Consider the following 24,427-nt stretch of genomic DNA (forward strand, 5'->3'; position numbering starts at 1 on the left):
ACCTGTGTGTAGAGTTCATGAGGCAGCGTTGCTGAAAGAACTGAATCATAGAATCTTGGAACTGAAACTTACTTTGGAAATTCCTAATCCACACCTTTCACACCATTTTATAGAAAAAGCATCCCCCAGGAAACCCAAGTCCCCTAGCTGGCTGGCAGCAGAGCTGACGCTGTTTTCCTTTTAATTTGCCATCTACCAGTCTTATGCTTGTTTGTTTAACTACAGTGAACTGCCAAGGAAATAGACTTAACTTTAAAACTGAAAATCAGAAAAAAACAACACCATTTCAGGTCACAACCTTAAATAGTAGCAACGAAAATGAAAACACCAAACTGAGTAAAGATGTACCTGGACAATGGCATTTTCATCTAGATTCAAGCAATCAAAATAAAATAAACCTACAACTGGCTAAATGCTATAGCTTAACAGCAAAGTTATGGGTAGGACACTGTACAATATATTTAGTCATCTTCATTTGTGCTTCATACTTCTCATGCCCCCAAGCCCCGCCTGGGACAGAATTTGTGAAAATGTCAGGATTACGAGGGACTCACCATCCATATATTTGTGGTGAGCCGTAAGCGTGAGTCTGTATGTAAGAGGGAGAAACAAAGATGGAAAAAGGAAGAGGGTTTATAGAACTATATATCATTTATATATATTGATTTTCCTCTTTCTTCATCCATTTTATAGAAAAAGCATCCCCCAGGAAACCCAAGTCCCCTAGCTGGCTGGCAGCAGAGCTGACGCTGTTTTCCTTTTAATTTGCCATCTACCGGTTTTATGCTTGTTTGTTTAACTACAGTGCACTGCCAAGGAAACAGACTTAACTTTAAAACTAAAAATCAGAAAAAAACAACACAATTTCAGGTCACAACCTTAAATAGTAGCAAAGAAAATGAAAACACCAAACTCTGAGTAAAGATGTACCTGGACAATGCCATTTTCATCTAGATTCAAGCAATCAAAATAAAATAAACCTACAACTGGCTAAATGCTATAGCTTAACAGCAAAGTTATGGGTAGGACACTGTACAATATATTTAGTCATCTTCATTTGTGCTTCATACTTCTCATGCCCCCAAGCCCCGTCTGGGACAGAATTTGTGATAATGTCAGGATTATGAGGGACTCACCATCCATCTATTTGTGGTGAGCCATAAGCGTGAGTCTGTATGTAAGAGGGAGAAACAAAGATGGAAAAAGGAAGAGGGTTTATAGAACTATATATCATTTATATATATTGATTTTGCTCTTTCTTCATATGTTGCTTATGAAGCTGCATTCTTACATCAGAAATAGATTCACACATGATATTAAAAGTAAGCAAATAATAAAAACTTTTATTAAAATGCCATAAGCAATTTCAAGTGGGATTGATATGCCAATATTACTATTCTTTATAATAAGTAAATAGCAAATGGAAAATAAGAGGTTTGGGACATAATAAGCAAATTCAAATGCAAAAAAAACAAGTGGATTTCAATTGCATCCAATTATTTCACCCAATCACCTAAAAATGAAGATCTTCTCAAGAAAATTGCATTGCCTTTCCAACTCCTTGGAGATCCAGTTTAGTTAACAGCCTAACTATGCTTCAGAGATGACCATGTAGCTAACATGTCAAACTAATTTTAAAGTGTCAATCATGTTCCCTTCAATCTAATTAGTTTGGAAAGTAGTGTCACTGACCTGGAACCACGCCGACCCTTTATTATCATATTATTTGATCAACCTAACACTTTACCCCAGTTGAATTTGAGACACCTGTAACCAAAATGTAATATCCTTTCTCCCATACATTACTGGTAACTCTCTGTACAATTTTCTATTTACAACTCAATTTATCTCTATAAATAAGCACGGCCAATTTCACAGAGACATCCGCAGAATCTCCCTTATTTAAGATTTCCTGGCAATTAAAATAGAAATGTAAAGAGAATAACAAAAATATATACGTATCAGGTGGATTATTTGAGATTTTTTTGAAGCTCAAGAACGGCTAAAAGTGGGAAAGAGGAAGAATGGAATAACAGATATGCCAGGAGAAATCTGGAACCTTCAACGTGGGAGACGACTATTCCTTTTTTAATATAATACAGCAAGCCATTTTTATAAAAAAAAAAAAGTCTGTACGTTATAAACCCAATGTCATCACATGGGTTTATGTTATAATAAAGAAAAGGTTTCTCAGGTTCGTAATATTTAACCCGACTTTAATGTGACCAAGTGCAGGATGAGGCCCAGTTGAAGGAGGTAATAACTAGTTCCTGAGAGGAGCTAAAGGCCAGACCACAGTGAGCCTGGAATGGGGTGGGCGGCTGGAGAAAGCTAGTCAGTCAAGCAACAGAGATCACCTGGCCCTCTCCCTGGCAAGAAAATAAAATTACCAAATCTTTTCCCGGCTTTGTTTTGCATATTTAGGAACTGATTTGCAAGCAGGTGATCTTACCTCTGAACCACAGAATAACATATTAAGCCAGGAACAGAAAAAATAATCACATACGTTTGTGTGCCACCACAACGTTGTGTTCATATTTTTAAATGTGGTATTAAAAAAAGTACAGAACAGTGGTTCCCAACCTTATTCTGGCCATGCCCCACCTAAGCATCTCTAAAATCCTGATGCCCCCCCCTCCACACACACACACACACTGTAACATATAATTCACGTGGAGGAAGCCTAGCAGGCCATTAACTTGGTCTAAACAAGCTTCCAAAGAACTTGGCATCCATAAAAGAGAAAAATAAAAGAACGAAAGGACAGTTGAAGTCTGAGAAAGAAATCACTATGCAATTGTTTAAAAAAAATCATAATATGAAGTGATATGAAAAAAATAGCAAATAAAGTTTCAAAACATATAATAGAGAACTTAAATACATAAATATGTCACAATATATATTTATATATTGTATATGAGGCCTCTAGAACCATAAGAAATACAAAAAATTCAGTTAATAACTCATTCTCGAATCGCCCCCCTTAAAAATCAAATTGCCCCCCTGTGGGGCATGGGCCCCACGTTGGGAACCACTGGTCTAGAAGATATATTTAAAGTAATGACCATTCCCTCTAGCAGACAATAAGCAGGATGTCAGCTGCCCAGGCTTCCTTTCACAGCCTGTGTTCTCCTTTGGGGATTGAAGTAAATAGCAAAATCCCCATTTGTCTTACAGATAAGCAAGATTCTTCTTGTATGTTTGCTTGAAAAAATAATTATTAGTGAATATGGTTTCACACATAGTCAAGCAAAATATGTATGTATCTCAAACTTACCTTCAGGTGAGGAGCCTGGCTTTTGGGAAAAGACTGCATTCACTTTACTCTTCTTATTGATATCACTATTTACAGACAAGCTGGACTGAATTTTTCTATGCATTTTTTGAGAAACAGGTGCTGAAAGTCTTCGATTATCCACAGACACATGTTTGGCTCCATGGTGAATTCCATTTCCATTGCTCAGACTTTTGTGGCAGTTCTTTGTCTTGTCTATGTCCTCCTCACTTGGTTCTTGTGCTGAAGTTTGAAGCTGAGGCAAGCGCTGAGGTTGGGCTAAGTTAAAAAGCAGGAAAAGTTTATCAGGTTAAAAAAGAAATTAATATTTTAAAATAATATAAATATACTCAGTAACAGATTATTTTGAATTTTATCCATGATACTAAAAATGAAAGAAAAAGAAAGTAAAATACTAATACATATGGGTATAATAATGATTGGAAAATATCCTATCCTATATAATAAAAGGCTAATCTGCAAATTGACTGAACGGCGGAACAATCGGTTGCTGTGACGCACACTGACTACCAGGGGGCAGAAGTTCAATGTAGGAGCTGCCCCCTGGTGGTCAGTGTGCTCCCACAGGGGGAGCGCCACTCAGCCAGAAGCCAGGCTCATGGCTGGTGAGCACAGTGGAGGTGGCAGGAGCCTCTCCCACCTCGGCGGCAGCACTAAGGATGTCCGACTGACAGCTTAGGCCCGTGGGGAGTGCAGGCCAGGCTGAGGGACACCTCTCACCCCTGAGTGCACCGGGCCTCTAGTGTAACAGAAATAATAAAGAATAAATGCAGAGAAAATATCCTTACTAAAGGGGAAAATGAGAAAGGGAGTCATCAAAAGTGACTTTATGAAAGGGGCATAAAAACAGAAGGGGAAAAGTGATTTGTTTTTAAGAAAATTGAAGTTAGAAATCTGAAAAAAACAATTTGACACTCATTCAGAAAAAGTGGATTCTTGATGGCTTATTTCACTGAGCATAATGCTCTCCAGTTCCATCCATGCCTGTTGCAGCATAATGCTCTCCAGTTCCATCCATGCTGTTGCAAATGGTAAGAACTCCTTCTTTTTTACCTCAGCATAGTATTCCATTGTAGATGTAGCACAGTTTTTTAATCCACTCATCTGCTGATGGGCACTTAGGCTGTTTCCAAATCTTAGCTATGGTGAATTGTGAAATAAGCCAGTCAGAGAAAGATAAACATCACATGATCTCACTCATTTATGAAATATAATGAACAACATAAACTGATGAACAAAAATGGATCCAGAGACAGAGAAACACTGATCAGACCATCAAACCTTAGAGGGAAGGTAGGGGAGGGTGGGGGTAAGGGTGAGAGATCAACCAAAGGATGTGTATGCATGCATATAAGCCTAACCAATGGACACAGACAACAGGGGGGGTGAGGGCATGAGTGGGGGGGGATGGGGAGATAATGGGGGGATAAGGACACATATGTAATACCTTAATCAATAAAGAATTTTTTTTTAAAGTGAATTCTTTTCTATGTACCAGGTCTTCTTTCTGGTGCCAGAGACACAGAAGTATTATCTCGCTATCCCTGATAATGGTTAACTACTCCATTATCTTTTGAAATAAAAGGAAAAGAACAATGGATTCGGGTATGAAAGCTGGACAGTATAGAGAAATACTGTGGGGTGCAGCGTTCGATGCCCACTTCCCAGCAGATCATGGGGCCAACAGTGCAGCAGTGAAGTTTTCATTAGAGAAGCCCCTCTGAATGTACAGGCATAACCCTTAGCTGGGTAACTCTTGGGAGGATCTCTGTGCTGACAATAGATTTATTTTTCATTTAAATTAGCCAAAATGGATTCTGGGTATTGAAGCTTAGAGCTCTGATCTCCCAAAAAAAGCTATCTGTTTACACTGGTTAAATAATGAGATTATTTACTAATATTCTTAAGCAATGCTATCAATGAAAGCATTTCTTCAGTTAAAAACAACAGCAACAGCAAAAACATTCATTGTCAAAATTTACTTTTATAATTTCCTGGAATTTCAGATTCTAAAACTGCTGTTATAATTAGTCTTTTTAACTTATGATTATGAACAGTTAAAAAATATAAATTAAGTCTGAATACTAAGAACTCTTCAACTTAGAAAACATAATGTATGAAAGCCACAACAGTTATACTGGTACATGGCACTGATCATGTCTAAAAGGGACTGATTATCTGTGATCTAGGGACTAGCTAAGACTTGGTATATATTTTTGACAAAGAGAACAGTTTGCATTTGAGTAGGGATTTAGCACACATTGTTTACTTCTTTCCTTGTTCAATATCAAAATATTCTATTTATGAATGTACAGATTTCAAGATAAAGACAAATTTCTTTTACTTAATAAGCATGGTTTCACATCAAGTCTATTAACATTAATACCTGATTTATAAAACTAATATATGAATCCCTCTTAGCATTTTTCAGTTATTTAGTAAAGAACAAAGGAAAATAATTGTCAAAAATTAAATATTTGTGAATATCACAAATTAATAGTTGTAAAATATATCAAAGATTTTTTTTCTCCTAACTTCTGATGAAAAGAGGAAGAGGTTACTTCTCTATGTAAAAGCTCTACACACCCTTCTTCTAACTGAAATTGGCAGTCCAGGCATCTGCAAAAGGAGAGCTATTTCTTATGGGTGAGTAACCATTTGATCTAGAGATTAATTTGCTGCTCCTGTAACTCCTTGTATCAAGGAGAATGACATCCTAATGACTGCTATTGAACATACAGCTAGTTATACATATTTATTTAAAGGGATGCCAAAGAAGACAGTTAAAGAGAGTTAAAACTAATTTGGTGTTCTTTTTAGAGCACTTTCCAGTAATCTCGCCAATAAATGGAATGTGTTGGGCCACTTTTTCTCTGAAAATAACTCAAGCAATCTGAGAGCTCAGTTAAGTTGAAATGTCATTGACCAATGCTGGGGAGACTTCTTATCAATCAAAAATGTACTGTCATATTCCATAATCTAACATAAATTTAAAATCACTATGTACTGGTAACAGTTAAACGTTCTCAATAATTAATAATAAAGATGGTAAAAGAGAACTATATCTTGCCACCAAATTCTAAAACTGACAGATCCTGTCTTTTTCTATCAAAACTGACTATATGCAAATTACTGGGTATGGCTGGAGTGATATTCAAACACATCCTTAATGATTTACCTACATTTCAGTTTTCAATATGATACCTATTTCGGTTGGCAGACAAAGGATAGCACGTTAATTTTTGTTTCACTGTCACCTAATTATTTTTATTATAGTTTGTATTATGATCTAGTAACCAAGTATTATCTCTTCATTTTAATTTTTTCACATTAAAATTTTCTTAGTTTTATGATTTTGTCAGATGCACGCACCATATAAATCAGATTAAAACTGGATAAATCCTAGATATAGTAGATATCTCAACAGACATTTATTTTCACTTCCATTGATAATTTTTCATGGATGTCATTTGAATCTTACAGTAAAATTCACCTGAAAGTCAGAAACATGATTTTATTCTTGGATAAAGAACAAAAACCTCTGATTAAAAAAAAAACAACATAACTACTTGGTTTTAGACCGATTTTTTTTTCTTATTGTGTAAAAGTTGTGTATGGCTTTAAAAAAAAAAGCAACATGCTAATATGGGAGCGACAACACAATGCCTCTTAAAACACTAGTGATGCCTAGGGACCCTCGCTCTCCCTTTAACGATCCACTGCTCTCATTCAGCTGTCTTTCTTTTTTCAAATCTTTACATATGTGACAGCTCTCAAAAGTAGACCATAGACCATCTGGCATTGTCAGAGGTGTAACTTGTGCAAATTCAGCTCTATTGGGAGCGCACTGCTATCTTCTGCCTGCGTTATAAAGGGACAATAGAATGTAGAACTTAAGATTTGTTTTGAATTATTCATTTTTAGCCTGTATATTCAAGAAATTTTACAAACTCTGCATTTTGTACTACATAATCGCATGCGTTAAAGGTACAAAGAAACTTTTTGACACCTTTTTTCTACAGAAAGCTGGCATTTTGTTTGATATGTGAACATTCGGGCATCTGTTATATCATTCTAAACAGGCTGGAGGCTTCTACAAAAGACCCCATTTTAAACTTACTCTATATGGGCAAAAAAAATGTATTCTTGATATTCAGTAACAAATGCAAAACACATCAAAAATTTAAATACCAGTTATATGAACATTCAGCATCTTCAAACCTTGATAGCATTGGTAACCCGATTATCATATGTATTGTAAAGAATTTTTTTAAATCATTGCTCATACAATGCAGCATGATTGTAAGTTTAAGATCCATAATGAATAGTTACAAATGTCTTAAGAAACCCTGTGCTTTCTAGGTTCAAATGTTTTCAATCAGGAAGGAAGCCAATAGAATTAGATCTACTGATTTTCAATAATAATAATAAATATGGGAGTAATGAGTCAATAGCATGAAATTCTTTTGATGATTTTTTTTAAATGTGTGATATTGTAGCTTAGTAATAACTATACTTGGAACTATGCCTATTGGAGAAGCAACAAAAGCAACATTTTTCCATGGCATATAATCTATTACCATGTGCAAATCACCTGCAGTTGCTGGTCTCTTTACATAAAATTTAATAAAACTACAAAGAATTATGCCATTTATTTCAAAAGGTCGTTGTACAAAAAAAGTCAAAATTAAAACCTTAGAATTTAAAATCGTCAGGAACAAAATGATCTAAATAGAATATTTGGGGGAAGGGGAGTAAAAATGACTTGATGCAAATTAAAATTATTTTTCCCAAAGATAGTTATAAGCTTTTACTGGGTACCCAGTAACTCTGCTACTCTGAAGTCACTATGAGACTGAGACAAACACAAACACACACACAATGGTAGAGATTTTATTTATATACACACATATATAAAACAAAACTTTTATTATGTATATATATAATATGCATGTATGTACAATAACAATATGCACAAATATAATAAAACTATATTATTGTATTTATTATTGTAATGTAAATTTAGGCTAAAATAAATGTGTTAATGGACAACTCTGTTCATCAGCTTGTTGCAAACCTTTCTCAGTGGGCAGACCCTGAGTGGCCCCTGCATCCTAACACCTACACAGTCCGGAAGCTCCTGGCATTTTCTACCTCCGTCTCCTTAGTTCCACTCCAAGGGCTTCCAGAAATTTGTATTCACCTCTTAAACTTCCGAACTCTTTCATCATATACTGTATCCCATATTCATTTTATTTACTGTATATATTAATATATGAAAAATATTTTGGAATTGTGACTTTTTGGGAACATTAACCAATTTGAGAATACCAGTCCAATTCTGTGACTGTATGATGGGGAATGTGCAGGATGGAGGGGATTTTCTTATGATGATATCATACATCTAATAGTATTTCAACAGTAATTCAGTTTTCACTATTGCAGACTAAATCACTGGTGGCAGGGGTTGGAGATACCTCTTCCCAAAACAAGACAATAAAACTTAAGAACTTGTTTGGAAAATCAATCATTTTTTTGCATTTGAAAAAAAAATAGAAAGTACTTAAGCATGTTTAAGTCAAACCTGGAAGGGAGAGACTACTAGCTTTCCCACAAATCCATTCTTCCCAGTGTTCTGGGCTCTCAGCTAACCCATGTCCCCGCTTTCCTTGCATCTGTTTCAGTCATGTATCCATGTGAGCTCTAAGTAATGAAAGCAGAAATTACTTCTGCCACCTCTTGTTCTTAGCCTTCCGACTTGAGTGTGCTCTGTCTATGCATTCTTTCTTGCCCTTGGCAGCGGCCCAGCTGTGACCACACGTGAGGGCACTATCTTAAGGGATGCTGGAGAAACCAGACAGCGGGCGTCTGCCCGTCAGCGGGAAGGAGAGCCTCTCACCGACGAGGAATGATCACCTCGTACTATTACATAAGAAATAAACCCTTCTTTAGCCATGAGATGAATGCTGGGATTCACTGTTAGAACACTTTGATAGCGTCCACCCAGGCCTTCTAACAACTATGTATGGTCTATATACATACACTTAAACTACCCCTAGCCCAAGTGACCCAGGAAATACCACACTCACTAGAAAAAAAAAGAAACAACACAATATATCAGTAGCAGAATGGAGGCCACCACCAAATCCAGACTGTGGTAGAACTCAGCAAGCAGCAGCTCAGCTGTACAATGTAGGAGCTGATTACCACTGAGGGAGGCTAAAGCGTCATGGAGTTTGGAGGGAAGGTACTCAGCCCTCTGCCATTTGAAGACAACTTTCTAACTCCCTCACATTCCTCTCCTCGCCATGGCTGGGAGGAAGCCAGGCAGGTGGCCAACCATCCCCTTTGCTTAGGACAAAGGGAGGCGCTGGGACGCAGAACTTTTGGTTTTAAAGCGAGGACAGTCCCAACCAAAATGGACGAGTTGGTCACTGATATCAGGAGCAAATGTGCACAACTGCTTTCCTCAAACAACAGACGGTGGGACATGCATAGGCTTTGAACAGGACTTATTATGGTTTGAATTCTAGGACCAGTGATTCCTGGTTCTGTGAACTTGAGAAACTTACTTCATCACGCTGGTCATTTGGATCATCACTGACAAATGAGAGCAAATGACAGAGCCTTGTGTGAATGGGTTAGTTTAACTTCCCAGTTCCATACCATTTTTTTGCCCTTTCCTACTTTTCTGCCATTTATTTCTGATTTACTATTTGGCTTTCATTTTTTATTCTATGTTATCAGGGTTTTTTTAAATGTTTTTTCTATACAGCAACCCAAACCTTCTTGTAAATGAACAAGTGTCAAATAAATACACAAACATTACCTTCATTTTTTTTCAGAAAAAAATCATGACTCGATAGAAAAATAAAATCAAAAGATTAAGAAATTCAGTCAGACTTTTTCTTTTAAAATTCCCATGTATTACTGAAAAGTCCCTATACAGTAAACCAATGATAACAAAAATCTTTATTTATCTTCTCCGAGTGTAACTTTACTCTAATGCTTGTTTTTTTTATTTATCTTTATTGTTGAAAGTATTACAGATGCCTCCTTTTGTTCCCCATCGACCCCTTCTAGCCTAGCCTGCACTTTCCCACTCCCCCCTGCCCCCAGCCTTTACCATGCTATTTTCTGTGTCCATAGGTTATGCATATGTGTATTTAAGTTCTTTGATTAATCTCTTCCCAACCCCACCTTCCCTCTGAGACTCATCAGATTGTTACATGTTTCTATGTCTCTGCATCTATTTTGTTCATCAGTTTATTTTGTTCCTTAGATTTCACATATGAGTGAGATCATGTGATACTTGTCTTTCTCTAACTGGCTTATTTCACTCAGCATAATGCTCTCCAGGTCCCTCCACGCTGTCTCAAAGGGTAAGAGATCCTTCTTGGTCATAAATGTGCCACAGCATTTTATCCACTCGTCTACTGATGGGCACTTGGGCTGTATCCAGAGCTTAGTTATTGTAAACTGTGCTGCTATGAACCCAGCAGTGCATACACTCTTTCTGATTGGTGTTTTAGGTTTCTTAGGATATATTCCTAGAAGTGGGATCTAATGCTTGTTTTTATCCTCAAATGAATGACAAGTTTGGCCTTATTTAATGTCAGCTATTGTATATTATAGTTTCTAGTTAATTTATCAGGATTACATGAGTCATATATTTGAGAATAGAATATTGTCAGTTTACGTTAGCAGATTTTATTATGGATTGCTGTCTGCAAGTTTTATTTATATATTAAAAGATCATACCAGGATTTGTATTTGCTACAATATCCTTTTTTCTTTGACTTAACTGTCAAAGTTGCCCTCTGCTTAGATTTATAACTCTATAATAATTATATCTAAATGAATGTAGTATATATACCTATATTTTACAGAAAATAAATAGCCTAAAAGGTGTTTTTGTATGACAGAAAATGTATTAATTCAATAAAAAGAGAACACAAAGAAATAATCTTCCAGCAACCTGTTGTACATACTGAAAATTTTATAACTTGGTAACTTTAAAAGGGATAATATCTTAATCGTCTTTTGAAGAATCGCTCCCGAGTTTTCTCATAGGTAATAATGGGCATATTCAGGACATATATTTTTTTAAGATATAAAAGGCATTTCTTTTGTTTTTGAATGAATCCATTAGTGGGAAAGCAAAAGTGTGAAAAGTACTTAGTGCAAATCAGCTGCCATCAGTCCTTGGGCCACAGATCCTATGTATAATAAGGAAGACTGGAGCTTTAGGGTAACTCTGTAGAAAGCTACTCACATGTCAGTATACTGGGCTTTGTATGGCTTCCAGTAGCTGCTACAATAACACAACAAACGCCATTCTAACTTGCCAAGGTAAAAGCCCACTGAAAAAAGTAGGCAACTTTTAGTAAAGAAAGCTGGTTTTATCTGCAAGCAACATAGCCCTAACCAGCAACAGTCAAATAAGTAAATTGAAGAAGGTACTGCCCTCTGTGCTGACAAATTTCAAAAAGCGTTCCTTGCCTGAGAGCAGGCCTTGGTGAGCAGAGCAAAGGCTGAATTGCCTTTCTGCCATTCACAGATACACAAGCATAAGCAACAGCCCTGGCCAGTGACATGGAACCATTAAAGTTCATATCATTGTATATGTTAGCTGAGTTTCAGCAGCCACATTTTTTCTAGCTGATTAGGTAAATGTGAAGTGCTGAAAAATGGAATAGGGAAAATTAGGGAGGTGCAGGACCTGTGGAAGCCTAAAACTCCAGGCTCTCTCAAGTGCCTCACCCGCCCACTGCCCATCAGTGTTCATATAACTCATTCACAAGGGATGCAGCCTGGGGAAGGAGGCGCCATCCTTGGGTCAAGCCTGATCACTCACAGAAGTAGATCTAGTGACAGGAAGCCATTAAATTGAGACTAAAGGAGGTACAGGGAGCTCAGAGCTCAAAAACCAATGTGGCAAGCAATGGACTACAGTCAAAGATCATTATTTGACACAACTTTTGGTGGCAGTTACCAGAAAATGAAGTCCTCTACCACCATGTCCAAAAAAAAAAAGAAGAAGAAGGATATTGATGCTAATAAAGATGTTAAAGAAAGTATAGTGCTAGAAAAATCCCTAGCTTAGCAAATAAAGGCTCGTGACTTCCACTCTAAAGCAATCCCTGAATCTAAGTCCATATTACCAACAAGAAAAGAACCATTAAGGCCCCTGCAAGAGAATCCTCCTGAAGCCCTTCCCAGAGATGGCTGTGCAGTACACCCAGCAAGAGAAATTTTAGCAGGTAATCCTGGCCAAGTTTAAGGAAGAAACTAAGTAAAGAGATGCTGATGGTAGTTCATGGCCACATCATCTTTCATACTGTCCTTACCCAGGGAATATGGATATTCCTTAGACCAGTACTACACTTGAGAAGTTACAGTGTGACTACCTACACTATACTTCCTTCACCATTGTCAATCAGATATGTTTTAAGCCATAAGTTGCAGGATCATAAAGAGCTACATCCAAAATTGATCAAGATCAGATTTTTCAATCATTTCAGGAGAAGAATACCATCACCCAGAGTCTGGAACAATGACTGCATAACACTAGCTCTAGATGGGTCATCTGGATGTGGCTTTGATTTGTCTCTCATTAAGGAGAGGCAGAGTACACATATGTTTGTTGGAAGGATAACTGGGTCTCATTAGGCAGGAATATTTTTAAAGTATAGGTACAGATACAAAAAGTGTCTATGCAAATACACACACAAAAATCAGTGCTGGTCAGCCAAGAACTGGACCATAATAAACACCTACTCTTCATTCATCCAACATCGTACCCTTTATTCTGGTAGCAGTATAAATTTAGTGACAACAACTCTTCAAAAAATAAAGTGCTTTTAGTTACATACATTTTGTACAGAGAGCTTAACAACACTGGGGATTTGCTGACTTGCCTTTGTTATATAGCGAGCGCCTTAAGGACAAGATTCCGTCTTCTTAGAGTTCCATCAACCTTATCAGGCACATACCTGCTGACAAAGAGCCTTGTGCAATGTTCAGCACCCAGTGGACACCCAGTGAAAATTAACTGATGATGATGAATTATACCAGCTTTTAAGCTGTCACTTGATCCCAGTATATAACAACCTTCCTGAATAAATCAAGCAACAGTTTGATATTCAATACCATTATAAACTTCATCCTTCACCTTCATGAGTCTAGGGAATTGCTGTAAAAGCATAATATGTGGATAGTGGAGTTACAGAAAGGATTCAAAAAAATTCTTTCTGTTATAACAAGGGAATTAAAGATTAAGTTATAGATAGCACCGTATGTATAGGGAAATTCACCAAAAATACTAGTTAAGTGACATTTTTGTCAATAGCAGAAAAAAAAGCCAGTACCATATTTTATATCTAAAAGTTCCCTCCCCCCCCCCCCAAAATAAAAGTAAATCCGACTTCATGCTTAAGTAAAACTGGTATCTCCTTGAGGTTAGAGCAGGGGAAATGCAGATGAAACCTCAGAAGATATGGAATCAGACAGAGGGAAGTATGAATTGCTACCTTAACACTTAAAAAGTAAATTTTATTTCCAGTAGCTTATTCAAGGTAAATCAGAAGAAAAGTAAATTTTGTTCTTATGAATTCCCCAGAGCTTTAGTATAGCTCACAACCTTCAAAGTTCATTGGTGAGTATTTGTTATTAGAATAGCTTTTCACTCTTCAATAAATTCCTTTAAGATATGGTCTGACACCAAGAAACCTTTGTGCTTTAGTCCTAATAGCAATTCTCATTATAGATGAAGTTTTTCTGACATAATTTGAAAATTTACGATTCCAAGCAAAGCTTTAAGAATTGACTCTAAGACAGGGATGGTCTTAATTATCATGTCCAACCTTGATAGGTGATCCTGACACGTTTCCAGCATAAGGAAGTAATGAATAAGCTGCTTATCTGATATAATAACAATATCCAGAAAACTGGTGCAATAAAGTTTTCCAAACCTGCAGGGATATAGTCACATATATAAATATTAAATTATTTTTATTATAAATTGCAGCTTAAAGATAATGGAAAGCTTTCAATATATAAGTAAGTAATAATAACACTATTTGCTCATTATTCTCATCTTGTCTTTTCCTGAGATGAAATCTCTCCCTCCTGCCTCATTACAGGGATGCTTTAAAATCTGAATGTGAATTTTAGATTGTCTTTCACACAAAAATCAGTGCTGTATCATGGCTATTTTAACCTCTGTGGGAATAAAATATTACCCAAACTTCAACACCAGAAAGTGGCTAAACACTAAGTAACAAACTCATTAACCATATTTAAATATTAATACGAGTGAGACTAATTGTACAAACATTTCTTCTTCTAATTTCGCAATAAAACCCACTAAAATCTGTGGAGGTAAGTTTGTCTGCTAACTAAAGTTATTACAAAATACTAGCGGCCTGGTGCACAAATTCGTGCATGGGTGGTCCAGCCAGCCCGCCCGATGGGGGCCCATCAGGCCAGGCCGGTGGAGGGAGGGGCCACGGGCAGTTGGCCAGCAGGCCCTGCCCCCAATCAGGGTGTTGGGGGCCTATTGGGAGTAGGGCTGGCCAGGGGGAGGGGCCAATCGGGGCCCAGATCAGGCTGGTTGGCTGCCGCAGTGCATGTCATAGCCACCGGTTGTTCCAGTCGCTGGGCTTTTATATAGATAGATTTGTTGAGTATATGCTATAGTGCTGGCCACTATTCCTCGCATAAAGGATATTACAGTGAACGATATTTACAAACACCTTGCCCTCACAGAGCTTACAGATATTTATTATCTCACATAACAAGAAATCCAAAGACAGGCCATCTCTAGTATGATTAATTTTGCAGGTTCAATGTCTTCACTGTCATCCTTGGCATGTCAACTCTCCCATCTGACTACTCTCTCATAGTTATAAGACTTTCTGACACAACTCCAGATATCACATCTAGAGATGATTAGAGCCTTGATAAATGAAGGTACTCTTTCTAACCATCTCTGTAAGAATACAAAAATTCCTTTTCCAGAAAGCCTCTAGGAGACATCCCATTGGTCAGCACTGGGTCACATGCTGACCTCAAAGCTCCTTCTTCTCTGCCCCTAGAACAAAAGTTGTTTCAAGATCTGCCCTCTTCACAGGACTATATGCTCCTCTGTAGCAAGAAGCATGTCATTTGTATCGTCACTCAATGAGCATTCAAGTGTTATATACAAGTGCCCAGCACTTTTGAACAGTGGTCACTTAGAAAAATCAATAAAGGAACAATAGGAGGAAACAATACTATTCAACAGCTCACCATTTCAATCGTTTAAATACATCTTAATAAGTACATATTACTAACTTAGAAAAGTAAACAAGGGAAACACACACACAATTGCCTTTTCCCACACCTCCCCCCCCCCCCCCCCACCGGTAATGGCTTCTGTTTAACCTAGATGATTTTTAGAAGCTCTAGACAAGTATCTTCATCCTCCAAACCCAACAACTCTCCCACACACACTGTGCAATTAAAAAGCAAGTTATTATTTGGAATTCAACTGAATTGGAAAAATGATAACGTCATATTTATTCATCACCACAGATCTTGTTTATTTCATCAACATTTAGAAGATTATTACTCTATTTGCAACAGTAGACAAAAAGTTAGAAATAACTGGAACTATTAAAAGACCAACAACCAAAACTATAAGAGATCTTAGCACTTGAAGAAAAAGAGTGGGTAGAAAGGTTCATTATAAATGAAATACGTTCGTATGTGTTATTCTTTTATCAAATATTTATTGAACATCTACTATGTATCAGACATAGTGCTAAGACTAGTTAAATAGAATAAAAACATATTAAATACGTAACTAAACAAACAGTAAACAGGATATACAATCTGAAATTATGGTAATGCTATAAAAGTGCAACTATCACAAAGAATAGCAAGGCCAACTATGTTGGTCTGGATAGCTAGGAATGGCATTTCAACAGAGACCTGAGGGGAAGAGGCCTTCAAAGAGAATGAGTAACAGGTTTCAGGCCAGACTAACAACACCAGCCATGCCCTGAAGCAGACCAGGTAAGCATATTTATTGAACCTGTTGTAAAGCCAGTGTGGCTACAGAATACTTACATGACCATACATTTACTGCCCAATTAAAATGATAAATATTAACAAACATATTAGAAAAGCATGAAACGTGCTTCTGTAATCCCTTCTTGTCAATATTCTTCCAAATACTGTGCTTCTTTACCATATAAACTACTACTATAATAACTTATTTACTTACAAGACCACTCTCGGTATTACTGACCAGAAATCAGCTTAAATAAATACAGTCAATCAGGACACTCCCAATAAAAGAGTTCTTAGGAAGTTACATAAAAGGGCCATCAATTGCATACAAATGTAAACTATAATCACAATTTGCAATATTAAGAAACATTTATAGAAATCTTATCCTTTAATTACTTTCAAAAAGAGAAACACATCCATTTCTCTGCAATGTACAAGTCTATTGATATTGAAATTGGGTAAAAATTGTTCTGAAGCTAGAGAAAATAGCATGAATTATTTGATGTTCTTTAACAGTAAATGAATGGTTGTGAGGGAATCTTGCTATTATTCTTATGAATCTGCTCTGATTTTAGAAGTGAGACTATCATTCTGTTTCATATTTATCTTCACATTTTTTAATTCCAATGTCCTAAATCAGATTCCTTTATTCATTTAAAGCACAATTCTCTACCAGTAGCTCTCAACCTTGTTCCAACTCCACAGGATTTATTTGAACAACACACACCCTTTAGTGATACCTTGTGAGTTTCAAAAAATATATTCCCTCTCTGGGGATTACCTTATCTCTTGCCTTGTGCACTACCCTGGAGAATCATAATTCTAATACTGGAACTACAGATGGATAGAATGCTGACCAAGAGCAATTTTTATCATAAAGGCAAATACTTAGGGGAGAACAAAATGAGCAATTAGACAGTGAATTGAATAAGTCTGTCTACCTGGGGCTTTAAAAACTCCTATTAATTTCTAGTGTCTATTTTCTGTTAATATAGCCTTTCCATTACCACACAAACCACGTTGTGATTCACAAATTGCAAGTGATAACTACATGTTCTCATTGATAATCAAAGACCATTTTCAAAAATATAGCCCTGCTTCTGCCACTAACTACCTGGATATCTTCGGACAAACTGTTTACCTGTTTCTGCTTCAATTTGTCAACTACAAAAACACAGAGGTTGCCCTGACCGGTTTGGCTCACTGGATAGAGCGTCGGCCTGCGGACTGAAGGGTCCCAGGTTCGATTCCGGTCAAGGGCATGTACCTTAGTTGCAGGCACATCCCCAGTAGGGAGTGTGCAGGAGGCAGCTGATCGATGTTTCTCTCTCATCGATGTTTCTAACTATCCCTCTCCTTCTCCCTTCCTCTCTGTAAAAAATCAATAAAATATATTTTTAAAAAAACAAAACCAAAAAAGACACAGAGGTTGAACACACTGATCTCTAAGGCAGTTTCCCCAACTTTAATATTGCAAGAGGATAGGTCCATGATTCATTGTCAACATGTGGAAAATAATCTGCAAGGAATCGACGTAAGCACCCACTTGGTTGGGGTCTTATAAATTAGAATCTAAGCCATCTAGATAATATCTATTGACATAATTATCAAAATTTTCTTCTTCTAGAGAAAGAAGTACAAGAGGGTGGAAGGTGTGACACTTTAGGAACATTCATTGGGAAAAAAAAGATTAACCAGACGGAGTGATAAAGTGATTGAGCACGTTTCTGTCCACCCACAGACAACAATTACTAATTTAACAAGGTTCCTGGCCCCTGTGCTCTTAGCCAGGTGTCAGGGGCTGAGGGCTGCTACTAGTGACAATGGCAACCTGTAGGGAGTAAGATTAAATAGCTTCCATTTTTTTTTTCAAAACGGGAATATTGGTGAACAAAAGAGAATATGAAAATAAATATCGTTCTCTAATGGTTGGCGATGTCTAGATCACGACCATCAGTGCTTACGGGGAAAGAGGACAGGCCTGTGTATGTGTCTCATCATTCAGGCAGCCGACTTCACTGAGCCCCTGTGGTCAGTGTGCCTCTCGCTCCCACGCTCTGCTGTGCCAGATGCCCAGGGCCTGAGCCTCTCTGGTTTAAATTCTCCAGAGCATCACTTTCTTGTGCCCTGTGAGGGTCGGCGTAAGAGTAACATGGCTGCTCAGATTGGGGGCAGGAGGTGAACCAATGTTCTAAGTCTTCTTGTACCCAGACTTTCAAATGACATATTTCTCTAATCTTAAATTCATCCCAGTTTCCACATGCCTTATGCCTCTAGATTTGAGCCTTTTGGTACAGTACCATAGTGTGTCACGTTAACAGTTAGGTTCTGACTTCTGCTACAAAGTCAGTTATTATTTCTCCATCTACTTTCCATCTTCCAGAAAATACTTAACATTTATGATTCGCCATTGCTTCATTTTCTATTCTCTCTCTCCTTAAACTTAAGTATTTTAAAAATTATTATTAACCTACTATCATTTAAGTGTGATTTCTGAAAAGAATGGAATATATTCAATCTTCCATAGTGAAGAAAAATGTTTCTTTCTTCAAAAACAAACAAGAAAACTCAAGAAAATTTGGCAAGATGTTACTTGTTAAATGAGTGGTTATGTTTGCAATATTCTTTTTAATATCTAACATTTTATATTAGAATTGGAAATTAATTTTCAATTAAAGAAAGGTCGCCCTGAACAGTGTTCCCAGTGGTTAGAGTGTCAGCCTCCACACCTAAGGGTCAAGGGCACGGACCTTGGTGCAGGTTCCCCACCACCAACCAGGGCATATGCAGGAGGCAACCAATTGATGTGACTCTCTCACATCCCAGTGTGCTCAGTGGTTAGAGTGTCAGCCTCCACACCTAAGTGTCAAGGGCACGAACCTTGGTGCAGGTTCCCCACCACCAGGGCATGTGCAGGAGGCAACCAATTGATGTGACTCTCTCACATCAATGTCTCACTCTCTCTCTCCCCCCCACCCCCCGCACTCTAAAATCAATGGAAAAAATATCCTTGGGTGAGGATTACAAGTATAACAATAAAAAAATAAAGAGGGTCTAATGAGTGCAGTGTCTCATTTGTTTCCTCATGTTTTTTGTGGGAAACTCTGTTGATGTGTTTTGTGGTTTTTGTTTTTAGGATCATGTAACTACTCAACTCCTTCCCCTAACTCCTGGATCACCAAGGAGAGAATCCGAAAGGCCACGCTCTGCTTTCCTCTGCTAGGTTCTTTCGTGTAGTTATCCCTGGACCAGCCTGACAATGCAATGAGAGAAGAGTCTCACTCTTGCCAAGGAATAACTAAGGGCGATACTGTACTTCTCCCTTTAACTTAGATAGCGGTTATTCCCATCACTGTGTATCACTCATATCCACCTAGAGACTTAGTCTTAACATTTCCATTTAGGTTTTCATGGCTGACCCTCTACCAACCTCATGAAGTAGTGAGGGCAGGGAGTACCTCCGTCTATATTCTGAAGATGCAGAAGTTGAAGCTATAAGAAAAAGGTGGCCCAATGCCCCATGGCAAGTAAATTTTAGGCAGGATTAGAATATAAATGATAGCATTTCATACCTCACTACAGACACACAGCCTTTATCTAAGCACAGGTGTGGTGTGCTGCCCTTTGACTATGTCTGACCAGGAGCTGGCTAACAAGTAAGACAAGCTTGTGGCCATTATTTCATTTTCCGTTTTCTTCCATATGCCTCTTTATTATTATTTAGACTATGGTGGTGAAGCTAATTGGCTTGGCACATGTGTTACCTTCCTGTACTAAACAAAGAGCACCATGCTATGCTTGTACCTGTCGTCTGTGACACCTCCAGTTCTTCCGGTCTTCAGACACAGTCATTAACAGTAGGTGAGATTTTAAGTATTTTAAAATTGTAGGGCATACTAGGAGGAATTGCATCAGGCCTGACTGGAAACACTTTCAGTTGAAGCAGCCCTTATGAAGACATAAAAATTAAGTTACCTGAATAACAATAATTTTCCAAGGGACTGAGTTTTCATATTTGGCCCAAAAAATACCATAGGGATTCATTGTCGCTGAGATACATGTAATAATAAGCCTTTCTTAGAAATAGACCATCCGCAAATATTTCCACATTTATATTAAAATGAAAGGAAGTAAAAACAACACTATGCCAGCAAATAAAAGGGAAAAGACTAAAACCATCCCCAAATGTTCAAGATCATACTTGCTCCCCAAGAAATGCTATTCTAAGACTATAAACTACCCATATTTTCAATTCGTTGCAATTCAGTGTTTGATGCACTAAGATGAATACTCAATTATGTCATTATTACTGACATATGATAGATGCTATAATCGCATCTACTCAGCCTACCAGAGCTGTAGGTTCTGACGCTGTGAGAATCCTATTTTGTGTTTTAGGTCCAAGAAGTGATAGTGGGCTTTTGTGAGTTTTTAGTAAAAAACAAAATTAAACGCGGAAATGAGCCCTCCCACACGTGTGTGCTCTTTGCACATTAAATAGGCACTCTTCGAACTGTTCCATTTATATATTTTTACTTTAACACTGTAGATGTCATCAGAAAAACAAACTAAATTAAAGACTTCTTTCCAGTGAGTGTTACAACAAACCCCTGGTTTAATTTAGGCGTAAGGGGGACAAGGAACTGATCATGGACCCAATGTTTATCCAAATAAACAAACCTGAAAAAGATTCTCAGCCAGGAGTGATGGAACCCTTGGCTAAGTAATGGTGGTGTTGGTCCCTCTTTCTCAGGAAGAAAACTTCTGAACATATTTGAGATAGCAATGATAAACTGCACCAATTTCAGAGTGCAAAACATGAGAAGGTACAGTATTTTGTTTATGTGTCTCAAAACCCCAGGAGTAGGTGGTAAACTGCTTTCATCACATTTTATACTACATATACTGTGTATATAGACTATTTTCCACGATAGAACTGGAAGCTTTGATGGAACTCCCTCAAGGTGAGAATGATTAGATATTCTACAGTGCAAGAACAATTTCGTCTGGAATATTTATTCCTGATAGCAAAGTAATTCCTTCTATAGAGGCAGTTTTTTCAATTTTACCTAATAAAATCAATTTATTCCAAACTCTGTTCCTCCCTCATAATATATTTATTCCACAACTCTAAGTCTTCTTAACTGATTATTATTACACAAGAAATTTATTATTGTTGTTTTATTGGGTGCAAACAATGGTGCCCACAATTATATAGAACTAATGTTTTCCCAGCAGGCCTATAAATATGTGTTATTCTTCTTCTTTTAGTAGCTACTCCTAAGTGAGCAACCTATAAACTTTTATACAGTAAGAATGGTTTAAAATTGCCCCTAATAAATCTTCTCAGTGTTATGCTATACTTCCATACCATTGAAAGAAATCGCTGATATTGCACAAAGTTTTGAAATACACTGTTCTCCAAAGTATATGCTTCATCAGCAATTTATTTTAACATCCACATCTCCCTCTCAAAGGGAATTCAAACTAATTATGTATTGTCCCAAATGCCTAGATACCACTGATACCATATGAATTCATATATTATTCAAAAAGCTGATCTTTTTTTTTACTTATTAATATGACTCATAGGTAAACTGTATCTCTATTATAAGAGACTTTACTCCAAGAACAAACTCTAGCCATAATAGTTAAAGAAATATTCTTTCCAATATATCTGCAAACACTTGATTAGAAAGCTACTTATTCCAGAGATTTTTAACTGAAAGAGACAGCTTACTCCAATTCTAGATAGAATGTCAAAAGAAGATGCAAGAAGCAGACATTTATAATTCTTCAGGCAAAAGGACTTTTATTCTTAAAAAGTAGACTCATATACAGCATACTAGTAAACCTTGATTTTGGTTTAATATATCAATGTTCCTAATAGAATAAGTCCTTATAGCACATCAAGTTTAATTGTGCCACCAACCTCGTGCCATTTAACGAGGCTCCAAGTACAAATTATAATAGTTATTTTCCCAATATTATGAAACAGATGACATTTGTACCTTCAGACCACAAAAAGAACAGCAGATGCTAAGATCCTCTGTCTTGGAATAAAACCAAGTTTTCATGGAGGCAATGAGTCAATAGTTCTGAAAACTAAAAAGCCCTTTTTCTAAGAGATCAAGTACATATTAAATATATTTAGAGCAGGAATTGCCTTGAATTACTCACAACAAAGATGAAATTCTAAAGGAGTATGGTATATATTGCAATTTTCCCAACTTTTTTTCTGACCCAACACAAAGGCAGGATACAGTCACATCATTAATAGTGGTAGAGTGGCAATAATTTCCAACTAGGGAAATATACTATAGAATTTGGGGCTTTAAATTAGGTAATACTTAGGGAAAACTGCCAACTCCCCTGCAATTTCAATGCAATCTTTAGGAGACCACAAAGTCTCTACTCTTCCCTCTATTCCCTTGATTTGAGACTCAGGATATTAGCCATGCAGCAGCAGAACCGCTACTTGACTCTGATCTCAGTGTCATCTATAGCTAATACTTATCCCATCTGCCTGAAAAAGTTGCTGATAGGCCCAGTTAGATCATCAATTTGAAAATTTTCATTGACTATAAAACAGCTCTAAGTAATAATATGGTCGATATTACTAATAAAAAGCATCCTTTGGTATGAATGAACTGGAGACTGAGAAAATCAGCTCCTTAAGAGAAACAAAGATAGTCACTCCACATTTTAAGGCAATTTACTACAGCTTAAACAATTCAAAGCTGTCAGTCTCCTACAGAGAAGCTAAACGTTGTCAAAAGGTACAGATTTTCATTTATTCAACAATTAACATGTAAGTATTAGGAACAAACTCTGTGCATGGCCCTGGGCTACGCACTGTGCAGGCTACAGAGCAGAATGAGATGCCAATCCTGCCTCTATGGGGCCTTCCTCTCAGTGACAGGAAGAGGCCCATCACAATGTGCGCTGTAATTTTGAAATTAACGAGTCCTTTAGGAGAGATGAAGATAAGCACCGTGAGTCCAGACGAGGGGGCAATCACAGAAGGCCTGCCCGTATGTCAGGAAATGTGAGGAGACAAGGAACGTGAGTGAAGCTTGGGAGAAGGAAAATGCTGGACGCACAGTGGGAAGAGCCAGGGATGCGTTTCCGCGATGGCAAAAGTTGCTAAAGGGAAGGAGTGGAGAAAAAAAAGCACAATTTATTTGATTCCCACAGCCAATCATCCAAAATAGTCTACTGGAAGTTTACTGCGGTCCTGGGATGATGCTAGTTGCTGGGAATGCAACTTAAAGCCGGCAGACATTAGTCATGGAATAGCAAAAATAAATTTAAATTGTGACAATGGCTAGGAAGGAAAGGGTTCTATGGGGAATAAAGAAACTCATTTTAGATTGAGAGGTCTGGGAAGGCCTCTTTTTGGAAGTGACAATTAAGTCTAGAGGGAGACCTGGTCTGTAAAAGCCCAGAAACAGAAAGAAACGCCGGGCATTGGAGGCACTGAGAGGAAGCCAGTGCGGCTAGAGAAGCAGAAAGCGGGAGGAGAGTGGCAGAAGAGGGGTGAAAATTCAAGCAATAAACACATCCTGTCAAATGCTACAGGAAGAGTGAGGACTGAGAGAGGTCAATTGGGAAAAGTGATGCATCGAGCTCAAAGACTATTTTAGTTGTGTTTAACCCTTGCAGGGCAGAGATGAAGATGGGCTAATATATCAGCCATGTGCCCCAGAACTGGTGTTAAAATACCCAGATACCCAGCAGCTGGCGGTAATATAACTTTAAATGTCTCAGCGATGAAGGAATTAGAATATAATCTGAGTCTTTATAAAACAATGTCATAACAGCAAAAGGCAACGATAGACCAAAAGGAGAAATTAACTAGAAATGAAAATACAGGTGAGTAGCAGAGATGACTTGGTTAAGATTAGAGAACACACATTTATACTAGAGCTAATCCTCTGTTATATAACACTAGAGGCCTGGTGCACCAGAGTCATGCACTGGGGGGGGCGGGGGTGGTGTTGGTCCCTCTCGCAGTGGGGAGTGGGCCTAAGCCATCAGTCGTGACATCCTTAGCACTGCTGCGGAGGCAGGAGA

The 24,427-nt window shown here is 37.6% G+C and overlaps 1 protein-coding gene across 2 annotated transcripts in view; it reads right to left on the reverse strand.

The window, feature by feature from the left end:
- Positions 1-24,427, reverse strand: part of MDFIC (MyoD family inhibitor domain containing) — a 69,924-nt gene that overhangs the window by 31,281 nt on the left and 14,216 nt on the right. Inside the window, exons 2-3 of one of the 2 annotated variants that reach the window (XM_014548945.1) lie at positions 14,161-14,268; positions 3,278-3,553 (exon numbers count right to left, since the gene is read on the reverse strand). In XM_014548945.1, coding sequence (XP_014404431.1) covers positions 3,278-3,553; positions 14,161-14,268 — 384 coding nt within the window. The remainder of the gene's footprint in view (positions 1-3,277; positions 3,554-14,160; positions 14,269-24,427) is intronic. The other variant, XM_014548946.1, reaches the window with a different exon arrangement.

This window comes from Myotis brandtii, unplaced genomic scaffold (genome assembly GCF_000412655.1).
Source record: "Myotis brandtii unplaced genomic scaffold, ASM41265v1 scaffold529, whole genome shotgun sequence".
NCBI lineage: Eukaryota > Metazoa > Chordata > Mammalia > Chiroptera > Vespertilionidae > Myotis > Myotis brandtii.